Source organism: Sylvia atricapilla, chromosome 11 (genome assembly GCF_009819655.1).
Source record: "Sylvia atricapilla isolate bSylAtr1 chromosome 11, bSylAtr1.pri, whole genome shotgun sequence".
Taxonomy (NCBI): domain Eukaryota; kingdom Metazoa; phylum Chordata; class Aves; order Passeriformes; family Sylviidae; genus Sylvia; species Sylvia atricapilla.
The window spans coordinates 11,608,713-11,634,332 of NC_089150.1; the positions used below are offsets into that span (position 1 = coordinate 11,608,713).

Here is a 25,620-nt window from a genome sequence, read left to right on the forward strand (position 1 = left end):
TCCTGAGCTTGTGGCAGCTTGCTCAGGTGGGCACCTCACCATGGTGATTCCCAACCTGTCCCAAGACTCCAATGTGTTGGGAAAGGACCACTTCAGCAGCTTGTTTTAATATCCAAACTTCATAGACTGTGACAGTGACCCTTGCCTGCCTCTGCTTTTCTCTCTGCCCTTTATAAAATGCATTCAGGCTTAGAGATAACACTTAAAGCACAAGATACAGCAGATACAGTTTTCCAAAGTGTTTCAGCTTTAGCAGCCAGTGCAGCAGTTAAATGAAGTGTGTCACAAGGCATTGCAGCTGATGCCTGTATTTATGAGCTCTTCTGAAACTCTGAGCAAGGACTGCCCTTTTTTTTTTTGGCACTTGTACAGCACTAGCACCACAGGGCATTACCACAGCAAGATGTAAAAGTAATAATTAACTCTAATCCCAGCATATAAGGCGGCATGGTTTTGCAGAGGAGGAGTTAGGAGAAAGCACATAGATGGAGAATTTGGGGGAAACGATACACAGGGCAACAAAGCAAATGTTCTGTGAAGCCTTGATTTGCTGCTCGGTGACTTTTTAAGGTTTAATGAAAAAATTATTAATGAACTAGTAAACACTTCAAATTGTCATAACAGCTCACTACTGAAAAAACTATACTTGTTTTGTAATGATTTAAGTACACATCTTTTTCATCAAGTGAGCAAAGCTCATTAATTAAACATACTGGATTTCAAAGCTCTCAGTGTTTAATTATTTGTTTAACAAGCAGTACATCTAACCCACCATTCAGACACACAAACAACTAAAACAACAGGAAGAAGCTTCAAATCAGGACAATCAACATCTGGAAAAGTCAACAGACTGTGCCTGTATTGTCAGTAACATGTAAAGCAAATGTTCCACTGGCAGAACAAATACACAGAGGAAGCACCTCAGAGATCACTCTGCAGATTCCTGCTCAACAAAGCATCTTTCTTGTCCTCAGAACATACTTATACCAGTGAGGGAGCTTGTTCTGGTTTGATTTCCCCAATTTCTTTCCATTCTTCAACCAAATCAAGTCTGATGCACAGAGGGCAGTATGAAATTTCTGCCCTCCATCTGTACCTACTCTGCTTTCCTGCATGTGGAGAGCATTGGCAGCAGGGCAGAGACACATGACCAGGAGAAAGCAGGGTAAGCTGTCCTAGGATTTAGGACACAGGTCACAGTCCCTTGACTCTGATCAAGCTGCCATCTAGGTCAGCTGCTGTGCTCATTTTGTAGCTAAATCTTAGAGGTTTCTCAGTGTCCACCCAACCGAGCCTTAGCTGTGCACTCTCATCCTCTCCCACACTCTGGTTTCTACTGGAAGAAAAACCAGTTTGACACAAGCCTGTGGTCTTTTCCAGGAAGGTTACTTTCACATCAAATGGAAACCATCTTTTGGGAACTAAAAGGAGAAGATCCTCTCAAACCACTGCTTCCACTTTTACATTCTTTGAGAACTTGAAATATAGCTCAATGTATGCTTATCCTTACCAACATCTGGGTAGTCCTTGGGCATCTTTCTTTGACACCACCAGTAGGGGTGCAGTGAACACACTGGTTTTCCCACACAGCACATATATAGCCACTAGATACGGTACCCAACAGAATTACTTCTTGCTCTGGGTGTTTTATGTATGAAGCATGTAACTAAGAACTACAGGTGGATTCTGCCTCTGTCTGACCAAAAGAGAGCCTTATCCTGAGGGCACAAGTCCATCAGCTTCCCTCTTCCCTTCCAAGGTTAGGAAAATAATTTTCCTTTCAGCATTTTCTGGGTAGTTTTTATTCACTTGCCTCACACAAAGAGTGCAGCAAACTGAAAGCATTCTCCTCCCACATCAGAGACACATTTGCAGAGATGAGATATTTTTAGAATAGTGCACACAGAGATATATTGTTTGTTGTCTTGGTTAGGAAAAAAAAAAACAACACTCAATTTTCCATACTAAAATTATTTGTGCCTTATTGCTAGGGAGCAGAGAACTACTCCATCTTTTAGCATCTTGCTAAAGCCATTTGAAATCTTTTCTGTACTCCAGGAATGACAAACAAAATGACCTGGTACACATCAGAGGAGTTGTTAATTCTAGCCAACAAGGCAAACTGTTTCTATCAATGTTAAGAGCCAGTTCTTCTCTAATGGATACAAACATGGTTCTTTTGGCTTTAGAAGACTTGCCCATTTCTAATGCTGTTGCTGAATTTGGCTCCGAACTGCCGTTCCTTAAAAGTCTTCCTGGAACATTATGTTGCCCATGAAAACATGCTGAAAAAAACCATCTGAGTGTGTTGCAAAATAAGGAGCTGCATTTACAAACAGCAATCACTGTGGCCAGGCTAGAAACCTAAGTATCTCCTGGGATGCCATGAGATGAAGGGGCCATGACAGTATGAAAATCTGCACATGGCAAGATCATTTCCCACACTGCCTGGGGTGGGGCAGATATGTCATCCCTGTCACAAAATCAGGAAGCTGCTGTAGTGTGGCTGGTGAAGCTAAGGAGCCCACTTCCTCTTCCACAAAGCACATTCACAACAGTATTCCACTTTCTTCCTCAGCGCCTTCTGCAGTGCCACCTCCCAAGCCAGCCCTTAAGAACATAAAAGCAGAGGACAGCTGGCAAAAAAATTATTTTCTACCAGGCTACTGGGATCAGTGGTTTGAAAATGTTGCATAAAGCCATTGCAGATGGCTGAGTAGCTGTTGAGCTCCTCTGCAAAAGAGTTTCTTTTGCTGATGAATGAAATGATTCCTGTCTAATCTCTTCTCCTATGGGATGAAGATCACAACACAGCATAAGATATATAATCAGCAAAGTACAACTTACAGTGGCTCTAAAGAGTCAGAGGCACTGACTAATCAAGCACTAAGGGATTTTATTTAGGGCCTATAATAATTTTTATAAGGCACTTTAGTTTTTAACAGTTATTCTTGCAGTTTTGCATTGTGATTTTGCTCTCTTTCATAAGGAACACATAATTTCCTGAAGTATTGGTGAGGTGACTTTATGTAGTAATGGAGTGAGTCTTCAAAGACTTATTCTGGCATGACATAGAACCAGTATCAATGCCCAGATACTACAGAAAAAAATGTATGGACTTTGCTGGAGTTAATCCAGGGTCTCACAAGCTCATATGACCTATATGCTGCTGATCTAAGAGCAAAGAAGAGCTTTTTTTCTGGTCTCCATGTATGACTTCAGATATCACTAATGGTAGCTAGGGTTTCACCTTCAGTGGAAGAAGCAAGCAGCCAAGGGGTATCTCCCTGGACATTTTATTTTAGCTTTAAAAACATGTATAATTTTATTCTTCTGTTTTAATCCCATAAATTAAAAAAACAAGGGTGCAAACTGTACTTTTTCCTAGCTGAAAACAAGGATGAAAATCCACTTGCGTTAACTTTCTGATCCAAGTTCTAGTTTTAAAACAGCTGGGGCACCAATTCAAAATGTCAGGATTTTCAATGGAAAAGCCAGTGCTGGAGTGGAACTGCACACTCCCCTTCTCCTTCCCTGCCCATTTATTCCCAAAGCACAGCTGTGGGCTGGCTCTCCAACACGCACATGCTATTAAGTCCTAAATGACAGCTTGTTTAACTAGAAAACATTTCCATTTCTTTCCTTAACAAAGGCCATTCATTTCTTGCTCTTCTATTTGCTTAAAGATGGCTCCATTTGCCCTGCCTGAGAGTGTGCACAGCCCTCCTGACTCTTCCCTGCCGAAGAGTGCTCCAAGTGAGTGACCCTGCCCCGGGTGGCTGAGCAGGGACCTTGCCCCACACGCTGCCGCAGCATCCACCCAGTGCTTACACTGCAAAATCCAGATGTGTGCCTTGGGGAGTTCTGTGCTTGAGTAAACCATGAAATCAATTAATCTTGGGAAAGACAGATCTACTTCTTCCCTGCCAACAGCAGTTTAGGCATCATGAAGAAAAGAAGATGAAAGCTGGATCATGTAAAACCTCCTTCATGCTGCTGACGAATGTCTTGGGAGATGGACACAACTTCCTTTTAAGCTCTCTTCAAAAGGTTCCCCTCCATGCAGATGACCCATTGGGGACCCACATCAATAACAACAAAACCAAAAAGAATTTAGAAGAGTCATTTTTCATCTGATTTATTTGCATGTTAAAATAAACACGAGTTCCCATCTAGAGCAAGGGCTCCCAGTGGGTTCTGTTTAGTCTGTGAGATTCTTGGCACCAGAATACAGCATTTCTCGATTCCAAAGCAACCTTGGCACAGAACTGTTGGTTATATAATTTTTAAGCAACTGGCAAATGAATAATAATGTTTCTAAAAAGAGTGACTCGTGTTCTAGGATACCAGTAAGGTGTTTTACCAATTACTCTGCCAAAAGGTCATTAACAAACCTGCGATCTCAAGGCCCTTCATCCAGGGTCAGCTCTCTCCATGGGTTGCACTTCCAGTTCTCAATCAGCCTGTCCCAGAAGTAGCTTTCCCACAGAGTTAAAAAGATTTTCGCTTTTTGATTCACTTCTTCGTATTGCCACATGGCAGTGCCACCCTCATTAGATGGGATTTGTCCCTGTTCCTGACAAGGCACGAAGGAAATACCACTCTCCCAGAGCCGATAGCTTTTTATACCCACTCTGCACAAGCTCAATGGGTGAGCAGCAGGTGGATTATTTGAAATAAGGGCAGGCCTTTTTAATTTGGTTGGGGTGCTTTTTTGGATTTTTTGTTGTTGTTGTTTTTTTTAGCAGGGTACATCCGCACAGAGCTGCAGCTCATTCAAACCCTAACAGATCTGACCGGGAGCAACATAATTAAGGAAAACCTCCTGATGAAGCAGGTCTGCCAGGGCACATTCCTGGGTGGGTCAGTCCTGCCCACTGTGCCAGAGTATAAATGTTGCCAGTTGGTTCATGGCTGAGTGGCATTTAGATGGTGCAGGGGGGAAGTCACGGGGAAGTGGCAGGGCAGAAAATAGCTCTCCTAAATTTGTCTTGCAGCAAAGCTGCTGTCCTTTCTTGACAAGTAGAGGTTGGTTTCAAGTTATTGTTTCAGTTGCTTTTTACCACTTCATACCCTTTTCTCTGTAATTCTCCACACTGCAACTCTGAAATTCTCCTCACTGCATATATATTTACCAAAAAAGCCAGGATCAAACAAGCAGGTTATTGCTTTCTGTGCTCTATTACACATTTCAAACCACGGCTGGGTGACAGCAGACAATGAATCCTGGCTGGCAGGTCTACAGTTCAGTAAACAAGGCACAGATACAAGTGTTGATCTGTTGAAGGTTATAGACCCATGTGCTGGTTTTGAGCTATGAGAGCTACTTCACTATCAGCCAGCAAGGGTGAATTTGCAACTCAGGGAGAGCTCTCTACAAAATCTGGGCAGGAGAGGTGCAAGGTTCATGAAAAGGCACAGGACTGTAGCCATAAGTACAGGTGGTATCAGGCAGGATCAGTTCAGAAGTGTCCTCTGCCTCCTCTCCCTTCCCCCAGCCCTCTACTGAGCTGAGCATGAACTTGGCACCATGACGGGTCAGGCTGGCCGCTCTGTAGCATTAGAAAAGCTGCCAGGATCTGTCAGCAGGCTTTGTCTTGGATAAATTCAGAATCAGAAAATAAATGTAGCATGGAGAATGTCAATTTAAAGAGATCTGGGTTGAGAGCAGTAGTCTTTGTACCATCTACAATTCAGCACATTTTTTTAAAATTTTATTTTTGTAGCTGAACAAGAATTCTCAGATTAGAGAGTACTGCCAAGCCCTGAATAAATCCCAGCATTAGAGATGCTGTGGGTATAACACTTCTCCCCATGAACTGAATCTGCAGACGGTATCTTCAGAGAAATTAACCCTCGAGTGCCACAAGGACAGGCTCTGTAGCATCAGTTTCAATGCTCTGGGAAATCTCACTTTGTGGTTAGAACAGGTTTCTCCTATTGATGGAGCAATACTGATGAAGGATGGAGTAAAGTACAGGCTTAAAATAACTTAGAATGGCTGACACAGTAACTTTTCTGCATTGCTGGTGAAGTGGTCAAGTTTCCAGGTGCAATCCTGAAGACAAATTCAACCAAAGGATGTATAACTAAACTACCAAACTAGTCAAGCAGCTTGTAATTACCTGACATCTGATTGTTTTCCATCCACAGCTCATTCCTTAGCCGTTCTGAAAGCATGTGCTTAGAATTTGGATATAAGGAAAAGCTAAACAGATGCAATTTAACCTTTCTTATTTTTCTCTCATCCCTTTCAATATTGGTGAGATGTTTTATTATAAGCTGCTCTATTCACTGGCTGAATCTTTCTCTCAGCCTGTGAAGAACCATTTATAGTAATGATTTTGCATTCTTGGAGCTCAGGGCTTTTCAACTGCAAGCTCTCTGGAAGTGGGTCAACATCACATTCAGATATTTTCATGAATAACCTGAGATATACTGAGGTTAAGTGTTATTCCTGAGAGTCAAGACAAACCTGTGGCAGAGCCAAGTGGCAGTTTCTGAACACCTTCTTGCATAGTCTACTACTGTGATACAGAATGAGCCACATCGTGATCTGAATCATGCAGGATTGATCTGTAAGAGATACCCACAGCTAAAACTGCAGGACTGTTGTAGCATAACAGAACACAGGCTAGATTAAAGTGATGTGAAATCCAGGGAAGTCTTCAGAAATATAAGCAGAAGAGCCTTTCTAGTGTAGGTCACTAAAATTTGGCCACAGCTGGCACAGACCAGGACATGCTCCCATCTGAGGACTAGATGTTACTTACAGAAATGGGCTGATGAGTTCTAATTTGATGTCTTAGTACATAATGAAACCTAAATCCCCCCCATGGCAGTTGCCTCCCTCACTTCCAGAGTGCACAGAAGACTTCAGCGCACAAAGACTTCAGAGCTCCACACACATCTTCAGGTAAGACTTCTTCCAGATGGCCTTAGGTTTTGTGAGACTTTGAGCAATCCTCATTTTGTTATTCCAAAGAAGGCTCAAGGCCAAAAGGAGTGTTACTGGGATGCTGGAGAATCTCATCTGGGTTGGAGAATGAACCAGAGGTTAACCAGATGTTTTTCTTTACTTTACTTTACCAATGGCCTGAGAAGTGAAGAGGATCGCACTGCTAGAGGCTTTCAATTATCAAGGTTCATTTCCTAAAATTCTGAAATCATTCTCCCAAAGCACCAGCTATGATTTTATAGTTCTCTGTACACTTTAAATGCTAAAATGGTATTTTATTCTCAAAATACTAGTCCAAGACATGCTAGTTTTTTGCTAAAAGAGGAAAAACAGCCTTAAAACCTATGAGTCAAATCCCGGTCCTACTGAAGTCAATGGCATTTAGCTACTGCCTTCAGAGGATGCAAGCATGTATTCTGTGTGTAGTGGTACAGAAGCAATTAAAGCTCAAGAAATTAAGAAGTAAATCCCCGAACTACATAAGAATCACATTATAAAAACAGCTTTAAGTTAGAGGCATTCTGAGAGAAATGAGAGGCTGCAGTGCTGAGCTGGGCACACACAGACTGGCACCATCCCCGAAGGGGAGAGAGGCAAAGCTGGTGGCATCTGATCTCTCAGTACGGATCAGGTGATGTCTCAAAGAGGAAAGGAGAAACAGAACCAGAAAAGGCCCATGGGATGTGTGGTACAGAAGTGAAAAACATCAGTTAATGACAGCAGTTTTTGTACATGCTCTGCCAAGCTCCAGAGACAACCAAAAGAGAAATGTTCTGAACTAACATGCTGTGGGTAACTACTAGATGGAGAAGAGAAAATACATTGGTATACAGCCCTAATGTGGGCAGGAATACACTGGCACAAAACTTGATGACCTTCAAAGAGTCACAGGAGCAAGAGCCTGGAACAGCCTGCTTAGCAGCAACAGTGTTTGCTAGCGATCAAACTTGGTTAAAAACTCATCTTTGATCATTTGTGAAGAAGACAGAAGGGTCCTGTTTGCAGGAACAAATGCCTAGAGAATTCAGGGAGTGTCTTCCTGCCTGTGATACTAACTGGAGTATGTCTTAATAATCAAATAAATTATCTCTTTTACATTCAAAATGAAAGTGCAATAGGAGAAGCACTATTAAATTAAATCCACCAGACGTTGTATAACCAAACCTGTTTCTCTGCAACAGTTGGACTTATTGAAGAGGGAAGAACCTGAATATGTGAATCAAAAAGGATTAATTTTCCTATCATTCACTGATTATTTTCCTTGTGGGGCTTGTTGCTGAAATATGCACTTATTTGGAGGCACTGATAGAGAACATTCTGTTTTATAAAAAGTCTCTACCTCTTTTGTTATTAAAAAAAGTCTATCAGTTTTAGGACTTCTGAGAGTCCCTTAAAGTGTCTGCTCATGGTCTGTAACAAATTAAGTTACTCACAGGAAAATCAGCAGGGAAGAAATCCACCAGCTGGAATTGGACATTCCAGCTCTGGAACAACATGCCACACTTTATGAATGAGCAAATAAACAACAAACACTAGAACCACAAACGATGAAAAGCAGTATAGGGGCTGCTTCTGCATTTTTATTTTGTCAGGTGGAGCTCTGGAACTCAAGAGCTTGGGTCATGAAGGAACAGGAAGCTGTGGAAGGTTGATGTCTCAGAAGGAGCCTGGAGCTGGCTTTGACCCTGCACCAGCTCCTAGCATTTCACACCATGCCAACACATGTGGTAGGTATGCTTGGAGTAGGCCCAGGGAATCTGTTAATAGCAACTTTTGGTGAAAAATAGGCTGAGGGCCACGGTTTTGATCAAAACACACAAATGCATGCAGCTTAAGTGAGCCTTCCCATGACTTCAGGAGGTTATAAGGAAAAAACCATTCTCTTACCATAGGTTTTGGAAAGTTTTTCTGCTTTAGTGAATAATTTCCCCTGATACTGTGACCGTTCAGTTCAGCAAGAATGATTTTATTCTCAGTTTCCAATGTAGGCAAGGTACAAAGAGCATTAGAAATGAAGACAAATGGCAAGTTCAGGCCAGTTATTTACTGGTTATGTTTTATTTCTCTTTGTAAGTCTGCCTGTCCTTTGCCTTTGCATGTGCAAATAAGAGCTTTCTTTGCACACCACACTCCTTAATAAAGCTCTTCTCCAGGTTAGGGCTGAAACAGGTACTAATCTGAGCTCGACTAATCTGAGCTGGACTGTGCTCCTTTGGCTCCTGTTATTTATCTAAAAAGATACTGAAGGAACCCGAAAAATGTTTTAATCCAACTGGAGTTATATAAACAAAGTATGTTTTTTCCCTTTACTTTTCATAGTGTGTTCAGTAACTTGAAACAGTCATTTGTATCTCAATAGGATGACAAAGTCCACACCTGCATGAAGATACATTTGTAGGTGAGGAATCATTAGTAGTTAGCTTCTGAAACAACTTCATCCAAAGTAGACATATTGACAAACAATAGGAAAGCTAGACACGTTAATGAAACACTGTTGCTATGGGAAAATTGTCCCTGTAAAGGTGGAAATAAATACACTTTCTTTTTCTCATATTGCAAAAATGTCAAAAAGCATTTCCTTGAAGATGAAGATGTCTTTAACTGTAGGTACTATTAAAGTCTGCTTTTAAGAAGGTCGTTTTTTCCACCCATTTCAAAACTCTCTATATTTTATTTTTGGAAGCAACATCTCAAATACTAGCAGCTAGGATGCTTTTCAGTTCATAGAAAATAACTGATGCTGGGACAGATAGTGATTATTTAGTTCAAGTCCCTACTCAAAGTGTTTCTCATTCAACCAGGTTTTTCAGGGCCTTATTGAGCTGAGTTTTAAATATCTCCAAAGTTAGAGATGTCCTCATCTCCCTGAGTCCTGCTCCAACATTTGACTGTCCTCATGGTGAAAACATTTTTCCTTGTACATAATTTGGATTTCTTGTGTAACTCAAGTCACTTCCCTCTTATTCCATCACTGGGCACCTCCAAGAGTCTGGCTCTGCTGTCACCACATGCTCCCACTGGAGACTTGTAGACAGCAACAAGATCCACTCTTCTAAGCCTAAATAAGGCTTCTTAAAGCTTCCTTCTCTCCTAAGGCTAAATAAGCCCAGTTTTATCAGCCTCTCCTCGCATATCTTGTTCTCCAGTGCCCTAATTGTTCTGACAGCCCTCCTCTGGCCTTGGTCCAGTATGTCAATGTTTTCATTTTACTGGGGAGCGAATTGGACCCAGTGTTTCAGATGTAGTCTCAAAAATGCTGAATGGAAGAGAATAATCTCTTCTCTTTGGTTGCTGGCTATAATCTTTCAATACAGCTCAGTATGGGGTGGCCTTCTCCACCACAAGGTCACATTGTTGACCTATGTTCAGCTTGTCTGCAAGGATCCCCAGGTCCTTTTCTGCAAAGCTGCTTTCCATTCATCCAGGGACCAGCCTTTAATGGGCTGAATGGGCTTTCTCCACCATGGCTGCAGAACACCCCAAGCGCCTTTGTTGAAACTGCATGAGGTCCCTGCCAGTCCCTTTCTTCTGCATGTCAAGGTCCCTGTGAATAGCAGTCTTCCAGCATATACTCACTTTCCACCCTGAAAACTGGCTGAAAGTGCTCTTCATCCCATCATCCACATCATTAATGAAAAAGGTCCACTGACATTATATGCATATTTGTTATTCTTTCCCTTAAAGAATACAGATCCCTCTGATGCTTCTTGAGGTCAAAGTCCCTGATGATATGAACTAATGTTCTGTCACAGAAGTCAGTAAAGGAGCAAAGTTTGAAGCAAGTTTGACATCTGTCCAGTAGCCCCAGATAACAGACATAGCTGGCACCATGAAAGGATCTGTTCTCTCAGTTTTAGCTCTAATAACCATCTGGTCCTTGTCCTTCCACCCTCAAGCATCTTGCATGCAGACGTACGCCTACAGCCTGCAGAGCTGGTTATGGGAGAGCAAGTAAGCTGTTGAAAACATTGCATGAGGTTGCCAGCCCTTCTGTACTAATATGAAATGCAATTACAAGTTGCAGCTTGAACCTGCTTTCTGACATAGTGACAGAGTTATCCTGGATTTACATGAGCAGCTGTGAAAGCATAATTTGACCCTTCATTTGGGGATTAATTTACACAGGTAAAGACTGAGTACAGATGACAACTGCACAGGATCTTGAAACAACAGAAGCAAAACAACAGATTATAAGATGAAATGAGCTGAGTTCAGTCAGGTCTATTTCCTGTTTAGTTTCTCAAATTCACCAAAGTGAAACCTTTTCCAAAAAGAAGAAGTTTTATTCCTGATTATTTGGACTATTCATTCAAAATGCCTATCACCTAGATGCAACATGATCAGCACCACACACTAATTCAGTGGTCCACTTCTCTTTATCATGGAGTGTACCTCTTATCTGAGAGGCAGAACTGTGGAAGGGAAACCAGAAGGACTCAACCCTCATGGGAAGAAAAAGCCTTTAAAGTTTCCTGAATGAATGACCTATCCTTCTTCTGTCACGTTGTCTGTCTGTCAACAGTTAACAGTTAACAGTGGCAGGTTGAGGAGCAAGGTCTGGGCAGTGGGCAGAGCTGACAGTCCCATGCTCAGCCATTGTGCTCTAAAGGGAGCACTCTGTTCCTTCTGCTGCCGTGTCTGCACTCACTGGGACTGTTGTTCCAGCCTCACGCCTCCTTGTGTGAAGGCCAACAGTGAGGCTTTGTTCAAGAAGCAGCTGCTTAGAAGATGTCCTGTCTCATGGAATGACCTACTGACATTTCTCTCCCTGCTCATTAGTAAGCAGGGAATAATTAGGAGAACTGAGGTGGGTTGCCTGGCCCATTTTGTTTGGAGTAAAAAGCCAGGCCCTCAGATCCCAGTGTGCCCCAAAAGGGATTCCCTCATAAAGTGGGGCTTTCAACAAAGCCAGGGGACCTGGCTCTCCCACATCTTCTTATCATCTGATGGAGTTAGGAAAGAGAATGGCCCATGCCAGACGGTGGATGAGACAAGACTGGAGTAAAATGTGTCCCAGCTCTGCTTCCCTCAGAGATCACGCTATAGCTCTGCTGGATGACAAGTGAGCTCAGTTCAGTCAGGGCCTGAGCCAAAGATTGTGTTCGACTGGATGACATGTTGTTTATCCAATAACCTTTTGTTCCAGGGCAGATACAAAGCGGTGAGGAAATGGTTGAGCAGTTGGGAGGAGCAGAGTAACTGAGGAAACCACAACCATTGTTTTGAAATCTTTGCTGCAGCCCAACATTATCATCTACTGATGTCCACATATAGGGACGGTAATGAAGGAACACCTGCATTGTCTTTCCCCTTATCCCAACAGCTGCAACAGCTGCCTGCATCCAGCTCTGGGTTATAGCACAGAGCTTACCAGTCTGTCTTACCTCATTGACTGTACCACAATTAAATCTGACTTAAAAAATAGTAATTGGTCAGGGTCAGATAAACAAACAGATTGCTTTGAGCAGCCTGGGTGTGGTTGGCAAATTTTCATAGCTCAGAGTAGATGCCACTACGTGTCTGATTTCAGGCACTCTTTCTTCTATGCAACTATGCTAAAGGTGTATCCAGTCCTCACAATTTCCAAACTCCCTTGCCTAAAAGATAGGTGCAAGACTATGTTTTCCCCACTTTTACATCAGCAGGGAAGTCCATGAAACAAATCAGGTCTCATACCCCTGAGTGGAGTAGAGAGGAAACACTCCTGAGTATCCCCTTCACCTTTCCTAACCCAAACATTTAAAGCAAAATACTATGCTGCTGCTGCGTATGTGTGCTCCATCAGACACATCAGCTGTGTGGAGCCTTACTGTTTCTTTATTTTTAGTTTGCTGTGGTCTAGCTGCTTCCTGACCTGACAGTGTTGTTTCATCCGCCTTCACACACAAAAAAAAAAACAAAGGCTGCATTTGCCTTTCCAGGTCCTGGCTTGTGGCCTCCTCTAGAGCAAGAGATACCACAGGTTAGTGCTTTCAAGACTCACCCTGAGTTTTCTTTCTGTTGTGTAGCTGCTCCTCCCAAATGGAAACAACCCTAAGTGTCCTGAAAGATGCCATGTGGTGCATGCAGAGATTTGGGACCATGTGATCCCAGTGTGGATGAAGGGTGAGGGCTGAAGCAGTAAAGTCACTGCAGAGATCACTTCGCCAGGGCAAGACTGGGCTGCAGAAGTCTGTATTGAACTCCTCAAAAATAACAGGAATAATGTGGAAACCTCCATTTAATAAAGCCCATCTCAATGTGCTTACAATTGCCTGTTGTGCCACAGGATACTCCCCTTGGGCTACACTGTGTTCTGATACAATTATGGGCACATTTCAGCATCATTTTGTTACAGGAGGTGTATCCAGAGGACTTTTTCCTGCATGAGCTGTGGTCACTCTGGGAGGTACCATATCACAACCAGCAAAATAACCCAGGCTCATGCAGCAACCTGGGAGAAAGCACAGGTAAACAGACTGTCCAGTTGAAAAGCTGTGTTTAAGAGCTTGTTCAGTGCATGGGAAAAGCTGCATCTTAGTTGCAGCAGTAATTTTGCCTATAATTTCAAAGAGGGTAAAACTGAATGACCTTCCTGACTCCATTCCTGGAGACTGCCCTGAAGCCTGCCCAATCACAGTGTCAGGGAATGCTGCTGTCCAGAACATTCCTGCATGCTGATGTACATGAGCTGTTACTTCACACTTGCAGTGCTACCCTAACTCTCATTCTTATTAATTCTGACATCCTTCTCGGTTCCCCCTCCTGGTTTGACCATGTTTAGTTCTTTTTAATCTTTCTGTGTATACCAATCCTTCCCAGTGCTATGAATAAATAAAAGCCTTCTGTTCTCATCAACAAAATGGTCTTTTAATGGTTGCAAGAACAACACAGCAATCATTTGGAAAAAAAACCTAAACAAAAGCAGCTAATATTTGATGCATTTAAAAATCTCTGCTCCAGCTATTTTCTACATTTTACAAATAAATCCTTCACTAAAAAGAGAAAGCTGTGAGAAAATTAATGGAGAGAAGAAGCACCAGTGGGTGTCTGAGAGGGACCTGCTAAGCCATCAGAAATGCTCACCACACACAAAGCAGCAGCAGCAGGGCTGCCAAAGCAAGCTGAACTTCAGTTAGAAACATCTAAGGAATGTGAATAAGCTGTCAGAGCTGCAACCTTTCCCTCTGCTTTGATCTGACATTAAACATAACTTGAGAGTGGGAAATTCAACAGCTTCAAAAACGGTGAAAGGGTCAAAGGTCTTCACGTACCAGGACAGGTAGAGGGTTTATTCCTCCTGAAGAAAGCAGGATGGAAGTGAATCTGATGGCTAGGAATGGCCACCAGGGTAGGGCTGAGTATTTCATCTTCCTCATTTTCCTCATGTATGACAGACACAATGCCCTTAAGTCACATGAGCAAGCCCAAGTTAAAAAGAGAGATAATTTCAATTGTGATTAAAAAGCGTTAGAAAAAGATAAACACATTTTTGTGGTCCCTGTATCTTGGAAATGTGTTTCTGACTGCTGTTAGTTGACATACTTTTGAATGTGAAATTGTGGTTTTTCTGGGCTCTGGCCACGTAATGCAACCATAGTGCATTAGATCTCAGCAAATGAGATGTTATAAGAAGAGAGACAAGGATGGCTGGAACATCATGTGCTTTACCAACTCAAAATGCTTGGTATAAGAAAACAAAGCCACATTCTCTAGCCTTTATTTTCATTTTCCTTGGCTCTCAGCTTTACAGATCCCTAAAATGACTGTGTTAATACTAAAGGAACTGCAGTCTGCAGCTGACTGAAGAACTGTAATATCACTTCGCTTTGATGAATCCTCCACAGGTATTCTTTTTAAGAGAGCATTCCTAAGTCGATTGCCAATAACCTAATATGTTTGTCTCTCTTCTGTCATCAGCATCTTAACACAATAAAATAATAGTATACAGAAATGAAGTTGAAAAAGTGAGATGTTGTTTCAAAATACCCAAACTTGCAGAAATAGCAAGGTCATCCCAGCAGCCTTAGTTCTGCCTTCATGAAGCTGCATGCTAAGCAAACCCAGAAATCATGGGAAACAGTTACCTGCCTGTTAAAAACACCTTATAAGAGACCACAGGAAAAGAATCCTGTATTACATAGAAATTCCATTTTCCTCTTTCACAGGGTTGATATTAACCAAAGCCATTTAATATTAGATGTAAGGCAGAGGTTAAGAGGTCTTCTGGAATTCAATTTCCACTATTACCATGGATATGTATTTCTAATACATATCTATGAGATCCAGCAGTCTTGTGATTACAATGAAGTATCCCAAAGAGTAAATGTTCAGATCCTGACATACTGAGAGAAGTGATACCTTACACAGGGCCATACTAAGACACAAATTGGAGTGCAAAGTGTTTGTTACTTTGTGAAGCACCTTTTTGGTGAAGGCTTGCGTAAGAGGAAACACTGATGCAAGAGCCTTTGGCAAGATTTCGAGCCCATGTGTGAGCTCCTACAGGGTCAGCAATAAAAATGGAAATTATTTTTCCTTCTTTTGACTGAAGGATAGACACGACATAAATCAGTCAAGTCACGCATACCACAACCCTTGAAACTTCCCAAGTCATTTGGGAAATCACACTTGCCACACTGTGAAACTGCATTAATGATCTCATGGATAATGCACCTGTATTGGGAATTTTATCCATGAGAATACCATAACCAGAACAAATATCCAGGTCAGGAAGCCTGTACTGAGCTCATACAACTGAGAGCCATGGTATGAGGTAAGGAACAGACAGCTATTACAGTGCTAACACAATTGAATAATTGATATTACCCAAAGAATATCCAAAGGAAGGGACACAAAGGGGAAGACACTGCTGAAGTGATTTGGAATAGATAAAATAGTGGAGAAAAACTTTATACCTCCCAGTCTGACCCGAGCAGTTTTAGCAATGGAGGCATTTATGTCCTTCAGGTCTCACTGGTATTTAGCTCAGGCTGTAACTTGTATTTCATCAGAGTTTATCCCTGGTGGTTGCCTCTTTAAGTGCAAAGATTATTATACAGAGCATAAAGATGTTAATTGTCTTTCTAACTTACAATGAATCAAGGCTCAGTTACATCAGCTCTTTGTGTAACACAACTGTGTTTCCATTGTTCTGTTTTCAGGTTCCTTTTCACTCTCTACTCTTTGCTGATCAGGAAAATGGAATTTACGAACAAAACTGTAGGTCTGACAGTGAGAACAAAGTTGTTAACTGACCTGAGAAACCAGATTTGTACTAATTGCACTGCTTAATCCAGCAATATTACTGTATTAAAAAAAAAAAAAAAAAAAGACCCACCTAAAGTATTTATGTTTCTCTAGTGAAAAAGATATTCAATAAAAAAGAGAGCAAATAATCACACAGCACAAAACATGCCTGACAGGGACATGCACCTCAAAGACCTTTCTCCATTAACAGAGGAGGCATTCTCTGTATCAAATCCATGCGATAAATACAATGCTTTATCATTTCTTCTAGATTTGTTGCTTTAATTATTGCTATTTTAACTCTACTCCTTAAAACCTTTATCAAGCTTTATGGGAATGAGAAGCTAAGGCATGGTGTTAAGCATGCACAGAGAGCAACTGCAATCCCTGACAGCCTCATGGAGACTGAACAAGTTGCTTGTGTGTCCTGGAGTTCAGTAACTTTTTGCATGGACTGGGTGTGGTCTGCTCACAGCAGCTGCAGGGCAAGCAGCATGTGGCCTGTTCCATCCCCCTTTCCATGAACATACAGATAAACAGAGGGGGATGGAGACACTTCTTACTGGGATTACTGCAGGCTCCTGGTAGCCTACCTCCAACTCAGAAGGAAGTGTATCAAAGTGACTCAACCCACACTTAGAAACACTCTGCCTACACACTGAGAAAGAGACTGAGGTGGTGAGTAAGGATATTTCTGCATGGGTCAACTCTTTGCAAAGCCAGCCTCAAACATGGCATGTGATCAATTGTTTAAAAAAAAAAAAAAAAAAAAAGGTCACATGGGTTTTAATTATTTTCCTTGCAAGCTGTCTTGAGGACTAGATATTCTCTTTTTCAGAGAAAACATACGAGTCATTTCTACACATCAAGTACTGTGACCAAAAGTGAGTCACGAGAGCAAGAGCAAGGGAAAGCCCTGGTACCCAGATTAAGTAAGGTTTTGCCTTTCCTCTCACAGATAAATGGTGCAATGACTCGTGTACATTCCGGATCTTCAAACTCAAATTAAACAGTCCTGTCTTTGAGGAGACCTAGGGGCAGGTTTGAGTCTTGGCTTTAGCCAAGTTAATTGCAGTATACTTCCCAATGTTAGTGGATAATCTGCCCAAAGAACATCAAATTTACACCAATATTGCCATTTCAACCTGTCAGCTCAGAATCTGGCCTTGCATTTTGTCTGCTGTCATCATCAATCCCATTGACTCATTTTGCTGATACTGATACTGACAGAGTGGCTGTCACAGGAAACAGTAGTTTGCAATGATAAAATCAAAGCAAAGATCTCCAAGCACAAAGAAGTTATGAAGTTGCAAGTGTGACCTGTGACAGTAGGCTACCAAAGACCCAGGATAGATGGTTCAAATATGTTACTGGGATGTCCTGCTCCATGCCCTGCAGGGGACCCGGTGACACGCAGCACATCTCCATCACAGCATGGGGCACAGAGCAGAGATCTTCAAGCCAGAAGAGGGAGGAACAGTTAAGTTTAGCTGGCCCAGCATTGCCCCACCCTGTTGGCTGAGGGCCAAAGGGGTGTTGCTGTATTGTCACAGCCTTGCACTCACTCAGGCTGGTTTCTCCTCAGAGCTGAGGCATGCACAGCCAGCTCCAGTCTCTCTGCTGGACCATGGAGATGTGCTCAAAGTGTCTGTGATGCCTTCTTGTCTCTCTATGTTCCAAGGGTGCAACTGTCACATTGTATCAGTATATGAAAGCTATGCTGAAATTTCAACCTCCCATCTGGGATCACTTAGGACATTGACTGTGAATCCAGCAGAAATGGTTCCTAGTCCCACTTCCACAGAGAACAATAACACTTCACGCCCAAGAGACAGGTGAAAGAGAAACAATCCCTTAGAGTGAGGTCAAAATAGCACCAGCAGTATTGTCAAGGGCAAGGCTGAAGAAAACTCAAAGCAAACAGGGTGCAGGTCTTGACAAAGCTACAGATAATCCCTTTCTCATTTATGTCTAGTTGTAAATATTTTATTGGTTCTTCTCTCAAAGCTGAGTAGCTGTAATGGCATTTATTTCAGCAAAGGCCTGAGCTGCTGTTAATCAAGTACAGTTTTAGGCTACTCACCATGGTCATGGGCAAAGACAAACAAGTTGAGTCCTGTCAGCTTCTGGGCCAAGTCGTCATAGCGGCCGCAGTGCTCCCCGGCGCCATGGGCGATGAACACGAGGGCCCTAAATGGAGCATCAATGGATATAAATCATTAACGTGGCAATCAACCCACAAAGGCCTCAGGGCTGCAAGGGAAACCAGTGCATTCAATTCAGCAACAGCATCTCAGGTATCAGCAAACACCAGGCAGATGTAGAATTTGCAGAGGTTGAATACAGGGGAAACCACTGACCTGCCATCAACCTGGCCTTCAGCAGGTTGTTGTAGGATGGATTACAGGGAAGGCAACTGCTCATGGGACAGAGCCACCGTGGTCTGCTGCAAGTTCAAGATGCAGATGGGCATCAGCATCAGTCCCTGAGCTGGGTGACTCCATGGGGCTTGAGACTCTACATGGCTCCTCCAGGGTAAGTGATGCCATCTGTTTCTTTTGGGACTGGTATCTCTCTGTGAGTCAGATACCAACACTGGCCTTAACTTTATAACTTGAAACATTGTCTGATGCTCCAGAACACTCAAAGGTGGAATTTCAGACAAAGAATTGGTCTCCAGAGTTTGGAATTTTATCTTTTGAACCAGTTATGGTAATTTTACCATTCCAGTTTCTGCCCCAAAACAGTTGCATCACTTCTATGATTAAAGTGACTCTACATAGCCACTGTGCAGAGAGAGATAATAAAAAACTAGTCTAATGGACACTTATTTTTGCAAATACTTATCTTTGAATATTACAGTTTTATGAATAATACCTTACTTTTACTGGAATATCATCAAATGAAATTGACTGAACTTGAACCTCCCTAGTGTTTCTGCTAGATAAAAGGTGTATAGAGTTGGGCTAGAACTATAGCAGATGTAGCAATGAGATTACAGAAATTCTGCTGGATTTGACAGGTGACTATTTAAAATCCAGCTTTAGCAACACAAACATAACTTGTTTGTTTAAAAGGATCGTTTGTTGATGCAACATCGGCAACCACAAAACAATTTGAAGGATACAAGTTTTACATTTTCAGTAGATGAACAGTGAAATATTACAAGAACTGGCAACATAAAACAATAACAGTAGTTAACAGCTCGGGAATTCCTCAGCTTTACCTTGATTGAGGTTTTGAATACCTTTTTAGACAGTGTATTCACAGCAACAAACTGGTTAGATCTTAATACAATTAAATTTAAAAAACATGTTGGATGATGTAGAAACTCCTGTCCTAGCTCTTTAATTAGCACCTGCTTCAAAGTATTTGCTCTGCTGGACAATTTGAAAGAGCATCCATCCAGACCAGAAGGATTGTACAGATTCCACTGCAAACACAAGAGAAACAAGGCAAAGATGCTCTGGTATCTATCTGACACCAATTAGCAAGGGTGAGGTTAGGTCATGTACCATATTTAACTTGCTGTGCCTTACAAATCCTCTTTAGTGTCACTGAAGGCTGCAAAACAACCTGTGTGGAGCAGTCATTCCTTCCTATGTCCTTGTCTCTCATCAATTTATTTGTCAAGTTATCAGTACTTGACAAAAAGATGCAGTACTATGACTTTGTCTGTCAGCATCCTTCTAGATGCTGAGCCCTGATTTTATGTGAAACCAAGTGAGAAAACATAAAAATCCAAAGCTTCAGAGAGGCAAGGTGTTCCTTTTGTTATTATTTGTCTGAAAAATACTGACTCAAACCTGTTGGCATTGTTTGTGCCTTACTCCAATGACAGTAGCTGTTGAAAGGATTTAGATACTTTCCAAAGTTTTGTCCTATCAATAATCATAAACAAAGCATAAAATTTCCAATTTGTTACACTGAAACAAAATCAGCCTTTCCTGTTGTTTAATAACATGTGAGAGTGGCTTTACTGACTAAAAAACTAGGTCACATATACACAGCTCTTTAGCTCCAGCTTTCAGATATAACACAAGGGCTGTACATTGAACATGACCTCCAAAAATTGAAATTAGTATTGAGTTTCATCTGAAAAAGGATTGAAGGATTTGGCTCTTTCACTTAATCTCTAATTTTCCATTACAAAATAAGTTAGATTTGGCAAATAGTACCTGAAGGTAGTGTAACAAATAAATAATGTAACATATTTTCACTAGCAAGCTGCCAGGAAAATACAACAATTAGATTGACTGACAGCAGTTCTTTCCTGCATGTAAACATTTTTGCAGATATCCCTTCTCTTAAGTCAGAGTCTTCTCCCTTCTTACCACGATGGCTGGAATAACAGAATATCAGAGACTGCTTTCAACACAGTGATTTTAAATTAATATAGATCCTGCAGTGTTTGAGATTTTGCAGGACTGCAGTGCCTTTCTGTGCAGCCTCAACGAGAATTTTGTCCAAAAAAGGTTTGTGTCGTGGCCATGTATCAAACTGGTAATGGGAAGAAATTTCTTCACCTCCAGCTTTTGCAGCTGTGCTGCTGAAATCCTTGGAAGTTGGCACGTATCTGGTAGAAAACATTGCTCACAGCCTGCAAAGCTCTCTGGAAAGTGACCTGTGCCTGAATCCCGGCTAATTCTAATGTCTCTGACCAGAGGCAGGGAAAGCTCACGTATCTTTGAATGTTTCAGCTGCTTTTGGCTGATGGAACTGTGATTGCTGAACATCTCGAAATAGCTTTGGCACCTGCTCAGGAAATCAGCTCCTCACAGAGCAGCAGGACTCCCCCGCGCCCAGCGGGTGTGTCTGCACACAAAGCCAAGGTGCGAGCTGGGCATCGCTAAGAGCCCACGCTCTGTCTCACCCAACTCTGCAACAACAATCACGTGCTATTAAAGGAAACCACTTTATTGACTGCTGTTTGCAAAAGCAACAGATGGTTTTTGCAGATTCCTGCCCTTCCCGTAGCCTTTATCACCTCGTCCTCCTCCTTCCCCCTCCCCACTGCAGGTTTCTGCCTCCTGGTACTGCACAGCTTGGCAAACAGATGCAGTTGCTTATCACAAAAAGAAGGCAGAATAATATTTGTCTTTGCTGTTCAAATCAACTACTGACTGTACTTAGCTCTCTTCCGTGAGGAGATGATAGGCACCCATGACATGTCCCTGCTCCCACATCTCCACGTGTGCTGGTGACCCCTGACTGGTGTCAGTCCCTCCCGTATTGCAGCTGCAGCCGGTTAAGCTTTGTAAAACACAGCAATACCACACCCGCAGTCAATACAAAGCACCTGCAAACACCCTGTCCTTTATTAGGGAGGGTGGGCCGTGTCCAGCTGTAACACAGTCAGGTGCACAAATCCACAGGAATGCGTTGTTTTTCTGTCCTGCCTCTTGGAGAGGCCACTAGTTGGTCCAGGCTTTAGCTGTGTCCAACACTTAGGGCTTGAGTCCTGCTGGGCCTAGGATCCATGTTCTTGCTCTGCTTTCAACAAAATTCACGTTGAAACTGAACTAGACAAAGGAGGTTGCAAGCAGGATAGTGTGACTTTAACATCTTGTGTTCTCTGCGGACAGAGCCACTTCTCTGGGAGCCCGTGTATGCTCTTTTATTGCCAGAAAATAACCCAAAACATTAGGACGGAACCAAAGAACGGAAGACAAGCTTCCTGTGACTGCATATATAAAAAATGCAATCTTCTCCACCCCATTCAAAAGCATCCCTCTTCAGAATAATATTTAAGCGCTTGCCTTAACCTCAGGAAACTTTCTTCAACACATGAAAGTCAACAGAACTCTCAAAGTACAGGATGAAAGTTAAAAAATTATTTATAAATGCTGTCCGGAACAAGGACTGATTTAATCACACTCAGATGTGATTTCCTGAATCAAGCCCTCACAACTTAAGCAAATACCATGTTATTCTATGTTAGACAACTGTGCTTTTCATTTGGTCTTATGGATGTTGTTACCAGAACCAGATCAGCTTTAACAAAGAACATCTGACTTGCATAGTTTTGAATTCCAGACACTAAATTCATAAAGTAATTTTTAAAAACTAACTGACAGGAAAGCTCTGAGCCAGCTAAACTGCCAGAAAAATGACTGGCGTAAGTACTACATTTTGTTGCGTTGTTTGAGCTGATTTATCAGTTCCTTTGTAGCTGAACAATTAACTTTTATTTACCAAAAACTGGTGATGTTTTTGGACAAGCAGCTGGATAGTTGCTCACAGATCTTTCAGTGTGTTGAAAATGTTGTGTGTGTATTTTTCTTTCAAAGTACATTATAATGGAAAGTCCCTGAAAAGTGTTCATTCTTGTGTTAGCTGGGTGAATGGGCCTCGCTATAAGGATTAGCTGTCTATCATAAAATAAAATTTGTTGATGTTTAGGTGTCAATCTAATTTTCTACCATTGGTATTTGCTTAAAGATTACAAAAAAACCCCCAAAAAACCCACCACGTAATTTTTTTTTTTTTTTCACTATTGGTGATCTTTTCCTTTTCCCTGGAGGGTTCTTCTGCCTCTTGCTTTGGGTGTAAGACCCGCAGTTTGGAAGGGGGTTATCTCTGTATCTGCTTTTTGAGTCAGTTTTTGCATTCTTTTTTCTGGAGGTGATTTGTGCCCTGAAAAGACTTAGGCCATGTGCAGGGGCTACAAAAAGCTATAGCAATTTTGGTCGTTGTAAGAAATAAGAGACAAAGTTCCTGAAGTCAGTCCAGTGTTGTTACAGTAAAGTGCCTTTACCATACCTGTTGTAGGGCTGTCTCTGTTAAATACCATTTATCTCAGACCTACTGTGATTGTAATTGCAAATGCCTTTCCTAAATGTTATCTCTGTTAAATGATACTTATCTCGGACCCCTTTGAATCGCCCCTGCTGCTCTGAATGGCAGCTGATGACAACACCCAACACACAAATAAAATACCCCCATAGGCCTTGGCCCCCAGAGGAAGTGGATTGATATCTAAAAACTAAAATAAGCAAGCCATTGCCCAGACTGGCCTCCAAACTACATCAGTGAGCAGACAAGAGCATTGGGCTACCTGCTGGGGCTTCATGTCTGGTCACCATAACTTAGAAAAAAAAGTACCCTCTCCGCAGGACCACCCTAGACTTTCCAACGAGCCAGTGTCTTCCCAGGGACTCTGGTGAGGACAGAAGGCCCAGCTCTGCCCTGCACCAAGGCTGAACACCTCCTCCCCTGTGTCGTCCATCAGGAGCAGCGGCCGTGTGCGCAACCCCTCAAGTCACCCACCTAGAGCTGATCTTAATAAAGGCATTAAAAAGGAGCTGGTCACCTTGCTCATTTGTTTTACTCATTGTTATGTATGTTTGTGACCTACACAGTTAGCCAAGAGTTCAGCCTAGTGGCTCCACTTAGACAGGAATATTCATGGAGTCAGGTGTGTCTCTTCACTCCATCCTTCTGCCTCTAGGAAACATCTGAGTTACGTCCCCCTGAAGGTGCAAGAGGGAGTGACTTTTCTCTCAATTCCAATCCATGTTTCAAGGAGGTGTGACACCCAAAAGCTTTTCTTGGTCTCTTGCTCAGGTTTTTGCATTCTTAGCCTCTGCCCTACTGCCCCACAGCTTTGCCATGTTGGCCCAGGCTCAGGGGAGCCACCTCTTTCTAGCAGCTCTACCACTATTTTTCCCAGTTCAGGGAAAAAGCAAATCAGAATGTCAATAGCCTGGAGCAGAGTCTCTATCAACCTTCTTTCAAAATCACAGACCATACAGCATTAGCATGGATACTTCACAGAGCTCTGAATCTTGAGTAGTTTATCTCTGGGGTTTAACTCCGAGAAACATGCATGAAGGAACATGTCAAAGGAACCTGCACTGTGCTCACAATACACAGTTTCTGCTTGACTATACAGAGCTTGTGGGGGTGGAGGGTTCTGTACATTTGTGTTTGATGTGGCTTGATCTAGATTAGTAGAATCAGTAGCTTTATTCCTGTCTAGATCTTAAATTGGCAATTAAAAAATAAGCCTGTTCAGCAAGTTCTGCTTCCTGCTTTCTTTCCTCGTTTCCTCATTTTCTCAGGCTTGAAAATTCCCATGCAAGCCCCACCAAAGGGGCTGCTGTTAGTTTAAGCACCATCTTCCTGTCTTACACCATAGAGATTTAGGGCTCTATCTTAAAATCTGTGCCTGCTTCTGTAAGCAACCCTCTTGCAACATGTCTGCAAGCCTGGTCTCATCATACATCTCAAAATCACAATTCCTCACAAGAACAGAATCAGGAGGACATTTCAGAACTCCCATGATGTTCAGAAGAAGTAACTTGGCTAAGTTTTCCAACCACCTCAGAAAGTGCAGACATCATTAATCAGTAGAGCAGAGACAGTTAGTACAAATATATTTCATAATGAAAGGTTCAACAGGATCCAGCTAGAGCCAGCACAAAACAATGTGGAGAAATAGTTTAAGCTGATTTATTGTAGTTTTTCAAAAAGCAAGCTATTGCTGATAATAACTCATGAGCAGTCTAATACAGGGAGAAGAGATGAAGGAAATTTCAGATGGGGGTAGAAGAGAAAGAATTATTGGGTCCTTTCAACTGCATAGCTCTGGGTAAATCTCTGCAAATGTAACATTTAAGATCAACTGTTTTTAGTTTCAAGAAGGCTTTGAAGTAATATTTCAGGGGACATGAAGCTGAGATCAGAGGTGAAATGCCTGGTGTGTAGCTTAAAATTCATGGGTTGGATCATTCCAACCCTTTCTTGGATGAAACTGAGGAAGAAGGGGGATTCTAGGGTTACATGGACTGCCCCAGGGAGACACTCCTCCACTTTGGTATCAGAGACGGGATTTGCCTTGGCAGAACTGACTGCCAGACCTGCTGCTCTGAACCTGCAAGACAGAGAAGATCCCTGGAGACTTGGGCAACCCAGGGTTGGATCTGAGCTTTCCCACGGCTGCTGCCCTTGTACAGAGCACAAGAAGCCTTCAAAGGAGGATTAAGACTTCTGTTTCCAACAAGGCAAGAGGTAGGCATTGCCACACACACAGCACTGAGGACGGGATGATGTGGGAGGACAGAATTGCTCCAGGACCTGACTGGAGGAATGCTGAAACTGGACATCCCAGTCCTGTGCTTCACTCTGCTTCACCCCTTGCTCAGTACAAAGGTTACAAGGGAGATGAAATGGAGGTCATATCTCCCAAGAGGAGCTACAGGGATAGATGCACAAAGTAGTCAGCGTCTGTCTGAAAAACGTGTACAAAACATTGCTTAAATAGAAGACATCAGCTGCAAAATTCAAGTAAATCTGAAACAATCCCCGAATTTTTTAGATTAGCTTTAGTGGAGGGAGAATATGCCAAGAAACGAAAGAGTTTCTGGCACAGATCCCCTTGGAAATCAGGAAAAGTAAAATATTTCTGGTTAGTTTTATTAAAAATTCATTTT

General features: G+C 42.2%; 1 protein-coding gene across 1 annotated transcript in view; it reads right to left on the reverse strand.

Moving 5' to 3' along the window:
- The window catches only part of MGLL (monoglyceride lipase), a 61,813-nt gene that overhangs the window by 22,270 nt on the left and 13,923 nt on the right, over positions 1-25,620 (reverse strand). Inside the window, 1 exon segment of the mRNA XM_066326675.1 lies at positions 18,270-18,376. Coding sequence (XP_066182772.1) covers positions 18,270-18,376 — 107 coding nt within the window.